The sequence below is a fragment of the Lathyrus oleraceus genome, chromosome 2 (assembly GCF_024323335.1).
Source record: "Lathyrus oleraceus cultivar Zhongwan6 chromosome 2, CAAS_Psat_ZW6_1.0, whole genome shotgun sequence".
Classification (NCBI taxonomy): Eukaryota; Viridiplantae; Streptophyta; class Magnoliopsida; order Fabales; family Fabaceae; genus Lathyrus; species Lathyrus oleraceus.
The window spans coordinates 378134194-378141194 of record NC_066580.1 but is presented as its reverse complement, the minus strand read 5'-3'; the positions used below and the strand labels follow the sequence as shown (position 1 = coordinate 378141194).

General features: G+C 31.6%; 1 protein-coding gene across 1 annotated transcript; it reads left to right on the top strand.

The window, feature by feature from the left end:
* The first annotated feature begins 3460 nt into the window (after positions 1–3460).
* LOC127121451 (transmembrane emp24 domain-containing protein p24delta8) lies at positions 3461–4648 on the top strand. The gene is made up of 4 exons (XM_051051938.1): positions 3461–3766; positions 3859–4077; positions 4174–4250; positions 4339–4648. Exons 1-4 carry the CDS (start codon positions 3536–3538, stop codon positions 4481–4483), a joined length of 672 nt encoding a protein of 223 aa, XP_050907895.1. The 5' UTR covers positions 3461–3535; the 3' UTR covers positions 4484–4648.
* The last annotated feature ends 2353 nt before the right edge of the window (positions 4649–7001 follow it).

The window sequence follows — 7001 nt, the reverse complement described above, 5'->3', positions numbered from 1 at the left end:
CCAACAAAATGGTTTGGCTGAAAGGTTTAATCGAACCATTTTAGAAAGACATAGATGCATGTTGACTAGTGTTGGGTTAAAGAAGGCGTTTTTGAAAGAGGCTGTTTCGACAACAACATATCTGATAAACAATTGTCCTTCAACCGCGTTAGATATGAAGACACCTGAAGAAATTTGGTTTGGACATCCACCAGATCTCGAGAAACTTAAAGTATTTGGTTGCATATCCTATTCTCACATTAGGCAGGACAAGGTCAAACCTAGAGCTCTGAGATGCATGTTCATGGGATACCCTGAAGGAGCCAAATCTTATAGGCTATGGTGCCTAGAGCCAGGTCACAAAAGGTGTATCACCAATCGAGATGTAGTTTTCAATAAAGCTGAGATGGCTTTCAAGAAAACTTATGACATTAGTCGAAGTGCACAGATATCTGAAGAAGAGATGGAACAAGAAGAGATTCCTGTTGAGGTGGAGCATGTCGATGCTGAATTTTGTATCCCAGATCAAGTTGAAGAAGAAGCTCAAGATGCTGAAGATACTGAGGAAGATGAGGAAACTATCGATGACTACCTGTGGGTAAGAGATAGGACGAGAAGATTCATCAAGCCACCTAAAAGAATTGGGTATGCAGATCTCATAGCTTATGCCTTAATCTCTACAAGTGAGGTTCTAGATGAAGAACTTAGAGATTATAAGGAATTTATGAGGAGTCGAAATAAGACTGAATGGCTGAAGGTCATGGATGATGAGATGAAGTGTCTTCATGATAACCATACTTAGGAACTGATCAAGAAAGCTGTTGAAGCCAGGTTAGTCAGCTATAAGTGGATTTTCAAAGTTAAGGAAGGAATCGAAGGAGTGACGTTGAAGAGATACAAGGAAATATTGGTCGCAAGGGGTTTCACTCAGAAAGAAGGTGTCAACTTTAATGATGTGTTCTCTCCTGTTGTTAAGCACAGGTCCATTCGAATGTTACTTTCCATAGTGGCACAGTTCGACCTAGAACTGGAACAAATGGTTGTGAAAACTGTTTTCTTGTATGGAGATCTAGATGAAACAATCCTGATGAGGCAACCTGAATGGTATGCAGTTCATGGCACACATAGGTTTCATTAGAAGTCAGTTCGACCATTGTGTTTACTTTAGATTTCGACTTGGAAATTCATTTGTTATTTGGTTGCTTTATGTGGATGATATTCTCATAGCAAGCAACAATGTTGAAGATGTAATGAAGGTGAAGGTTGAACTCAATAAGGATTTCGATATGAAGAATATGGAAGCAACATCTAGGATTCTTGGGATTGACATTCGAAGAGACAAAAAGCATTCAAAATTATGCTTATGTCAAGAGACATACTTACGAAAGATTCTCGATAAGTTTGGTATGTTGAATTCAAATCCTGTTGTGACTCCAACAAATTCTCAATTCAAGCTGAGTACAAATTAGTGTCCCAGTACTGAGGTCAAAAAAGCTTATATGAATAGCATCCCATATGCTAACATAGTAGGTTCTTTGATGTATGTTACGGTCTATACTAGACCCGACATATCATATGCAATAAGTCTTGTAAGCAGGTACATGGAAAATCCTAGAAAGGCTCATTGGAAAGCATTGAAGTGGATTCTAAGGTACATAAATGGGTCTCTGAACATATTCCTAATTTATGGTGGAGCATGTGGTCAAAATAGTAAAGCATAAATCAAAGAGTATGTTGACTCTGATTATGCAGGTTGTATGGATTCCAGAAAATCTATTTATGGATATGTTTTCACTATGTTTGGCACAACAATCAGTTGAAAAACAATACTTCAGAAGTTTGTTGCCTTATCAACCACTGAAGCGGAATATATCTCCCTCACTAAATTTGTGAAAGAAGCATTATGACTTGAAGGTTTTGCTAAGGAACTAAAACTTCAAGGTCAAGTTATCACGGTTAAATATGATAGTCAAAGTGTTATACACATGTCAAACAATTCAGCCTATCATGAGCGAATTAAGCACATTGATGTGAGTCTGCATTTCGTCAGAGGGGTAATCGAGCGTGAAGAAGTCCAAATGCTGAAGGTTTCGATAAATCACAATGTTGCTGATATGATCACCAAGACATTACCAAATTGCAAGTTTTTCCACTGTATGCAGTTGACAAAGATGCATGAAGAAAACTAGTTTGTTCCCTTGATGTTTTAGAGTTTGTTCCAAGGTGGAGATTTGTGAGATATTGGATCGAACTCTAGTATGTTCGAAGGATAGCTTCTTGGTTCGACAATTCGACAGGACCTTAGCATGTCGTCGAAGTCTCTTCACATGATGTAGTCGAAGTATGCTATAATTATTAGCATGTCGAATTGAGCCTATTTGTTATGCTTAATTGTTTAAGTTACCTTGTTCTCTAAGTTATCTTGTGTAATGGGCATGTGTGTAAAAGCCCATTAATTTAGTGTGTTACTTTTCTTATAAATAGCATACTAGTCTCTCATCTTTGAATAATGCAAACCCTCATTAGGGTGAGAGAGATTATTTGCTATTCTACCGATCAAGAAACCAATTATACTTTGTGATTCTGACATCTTTTTTACAACAGTAAAAAACTATGGTTTGATCCCCGCAACTATGATCAGAAAGGGACTAGAATCATTTGATCCCCGCAACTGATCTGAATTGGATTAGTCAGTCTAGTGGATTGGATATTAACGATGAAAAATAATAATAACAAAGTATTAAAACAAGAAAAAAATATTTTTTATTAAAATATGATTATTTGTCTATTTTAAAATATTCACATGGTCAATGCATACTAATTGAATTCAAAGATAAAGTTCAACAAAATATATTATTTTAAAAATTATTAACAAAATTATAAAATAAAAAATAAAAAATTTCAATAATAAATTCTATCTATTAATTGATATAAGAGATTTAAAATAGGACAATATTGATCGATATAAATTAGTTTTATACCATTATTCAATAGAGTTATAACATTATGTCATATTATGATAATATTTTAAAAATGTAATTTGACGGGATACTCATCCCTTGTTGGTTCACGGTGTAAAATTATTTTAAATTATCATTATCAATGCATATTCATTTTTTTCTTGATATAAATTTAATTTTTTATTTATTAAAAGCATACAAATATAGAAAAGAAATATCAATAAAGAAATAATATGAAATTACTTTTATGTTATTCAAAATATATATTTATATTATTTAAGTTTAAACGAATGTCTTTATTACTTTTTATAAGACCAAGTCAATATATGCTTCTTTTTAATTGTTATTTTTATTTATAATACTAATCATCTCTATCCATATGTACTCTTTTTCGTTTTTCTCAAATATTATACATAATTATAGTGTAACTAATATGTTAATTTGTATATAATCTTTACTAAATTACCACTCAAAAATAAAATAATATTTCATATTCAAAGACCAATTAGCAATGTATATTAATAAATTATAACAAACGTAGTAGTTTGCAAAGGGTTTTATATATTCTTTCACTTTCTTCTCATTTCACACCAACCATGAATATGTTTGTACTAAACACACAACATTCCTATTCACTTTTTCTTCTATTTCTGGTATCTGTCGCACTGTTTTCATATTCAGTTCAACCCATGAGATTTGATTTACCACCTGATAAAGCAGGAAGATGCTTCTCCGAAGAGATAACAAAGATCAATTCAATGGTAATTGGTAACTACTCAATCGTAAATTCCAACCAGGACCCCGCTAACCACACTATGACAGTTCAGGTATATTGAATTATTGATTCACAAACCATTTTGTATCAGTCAATTCGATTATTAGATTATACTATATGTTTTAAAAAAATTATGTTGATTAGGTTTTTCCGCCCAAAGGTGTTTACCCGTATCATCTGGCAGAGCATGTTCAAGCTGGACAGTTTGGATTTACGGCATATCAAATTGGTCAGTATGCAATATGTTTTATGGATACAACTGAGGATCGCCAAGCAACATTCTCTGTTGATTTTGAGTGCAGAACTGGAGTTGCAGCAGCAAAGGGTCACCACAAGAATATTGCAAAGAAAAGTGATGTTGTTGTAAGTTTCTCTAATATTTTTACTGTAAAGTTTGACTTACAAAAATATTACAATGAAAAATCATTAGTAATTTTAAATGTGTCTAACATCTCACAGTCGATGGCATTTGAGGTACAAATGATGCATGAAACTGCCTTGGCCATTAAAGAGGAGATGTCTTATCTTCTTGAACGGTATGAACGTACATTTGTTTGTCTATTTTTAATTCAATTTTTATATATATGGATTTCATTTTAATTTGTCTTTTTTCTTCTTTTTCAGAAATACAGAAATGACTGAACTCAATTGGATAACTGATAATCGGATATTCGTGTTGAATTTTGTTTCATTTTTTGTATGTTTATCCGTAGCAGGATTACAACTATGGCACTTGAAGACCTTTTTCGAAAAAAAGAAAATCATATAAGTTTTCATGTTATTGCTTGATTATACAACTTCATTTTCTTGTGTGCTGTGGAAAATAAACTTGTGTCAATTTGCAGGATACATATGAAATAACTTGTATTAGATTGACTTTTATAATGGAGAAGTAGTTTGATGGAAAATAATAACATGATCGGAATTATTGGTATTTTGTATTTTTTTAATGGTATATATATATATATATATATATATATATATATATATATATATATATATATATATATATATATATATATATATATATATATATATATATATATATATATATATATATATATATATATATAAGGACAAAAACTATAATATCACTTATAGAATAGAATAATCAAGAATATCTATAAAACTATAATATCACGTATAGAATATAATAATCAAGAATATCCATATAAAGTATTGGTATTAATACATCAAAATTACATACTCAATCAAAAATAACAAAACAAATAAGATACACTAAGCATCCACTAATCAGGGGTGCTAAGTGATTTTCACTATAACTATAAGTTCATTCTAAGAACAATTACTATACTTATACCCTACTATCTTTATCGGTTAAGGAACTCATACGAATACCCAAGAAACTCGACATCCTGAAGGACAATGGGACGTAATTCATCCCGTACACTATAAAGACAATGACATATTATCTCATACACCTATATGAACTCATAGATCATAACCGCATAAGTCCTCCACAATCCAAATTTAGTATATTGGATCATTCATGGACTTAACTAGTAAGTGTATCAGTCTCGTTGAAGTAATGAAATATTCGTCTTAACAGAGATTGCGAATTAAAACAAGAAAATAACAATGTGATTTAAACTAAATAACGGGGGGATTTCAATAGAGATTTGTTGCGAAAATAAGAACGAAAAAATTAATAGAATAAAGTTTGATACATAAAGGCGATTACATCTTTTTATCGAATCCCCTAATTATACCTGATGATGAATTGTGTATCAAATAAATACAATTAAGTTATACTCTCACGACGAATTAAAAAGACTGTTGCACCAAATTCCTTGGTGTATAACTCACTAATTGACACAATAATTCCTTAATTCCTTAAGTCAATTCAGAGTTAAACCTAACGTTACTAAGTTCGTTAATTCAAAAGCCACAACTTATATTTAATTACTAAGTCAAATAATTGTGCTAATTCAGATTGACAGACTTACAGACAATAAACCCCACTCATCTGATATCAATTTGCGCGTTCATAAATACACAAACAACATTAAGCACAAGAACAAATAAATAATGATTATAGCATAAAAATTCAAATAATATCAAATAATTATATGATCCAACAAAGTACTATTAGGTTCGTCTCAAAAGACCTAATCTAAAATAACTTAGCAACTTATAATGACAATAACAATTACCATGAGTTGATAAGAAGTCATCATTGAAATCAATGGAAACTATATTCTCCAATGCTCTCTAAATTTATGCTCCAAAGCTTCTGACTATCACTTTCTATCTCAATTTTGGAACCCTAAAAAAGTAACAAAGATCTCCTTTTAAAGCTGCTAAAAGTGTGTCCGGAAAGCGCAACATCGCCTTCGCGATTGTATCCATCACGAAAACAATGTGACGTCATCGCGCCCATGATGTCAGCATCGCGCCGTGAGAAAAACAAAGGGAAAATGTATTTTGTTTTCTTCAAATTTTCTCTAAGTCCCAAATTTCATCCTCTTTGTTATTTTTGCTCATTTCTTCCATATTTTAACTTGGCTTTTGCTTATTATTCCACCTATTTGTCCAAAAGTTATTGAATATATTATGCAATGACTGAGTGTCATCATAACCCCAAACTTACTATGTTGTTGTCCTCAAGTAACATGCTTGCACACTGAATATTCCATCATAATCAAAATGCTTACCCTTACCAATAAATGTCATATTTCCTCTTTTGATCGACACGCTTTCTCCCTTCTTCAATCTAATTACTTCAGAAAAGTTCTTCCAATCATACAAGTACTTAACCTATCTCTGAACTAACTTTTATTCACTCAATTTGACAAGGTAATCACACAACCAACGTACATAAGCATTTAAAAATGAGTTTGTAAAGTTTCTATCAAAGTCATATTTAAACACACACTTTTGAGGTATTTTTACGGTTGTAACGTGACTTATTTCATGGTAGAATATTTTGGGATATTAGGCTTAAACCTTTGGAATTAAGTATCTAGTTTTCCTTATGTTACATGTTTCTCTTCATGTCACTATTTTTTATGGCCAGTCGGTTTTAGAGAATTCAATTTGTTGGTCTTATTCGTCATTTGTTTTTCTTTTTCTTTTTCATATTTTTTTGAAGAAGTCATTTTTAACTTCTTATTTTTCCTTTTCTTTTTCTTTCTCTAGTACCCCAACCCCAAACTTAAAGATTTCTAACTTTCAAGAGCAACCCCAAACTTATTCTTTTGCGTCAGACAAGGAAAATAAATTTTTCTACCTAACTCCAAAGAGAGTGAAAATATTTAATATTTCAA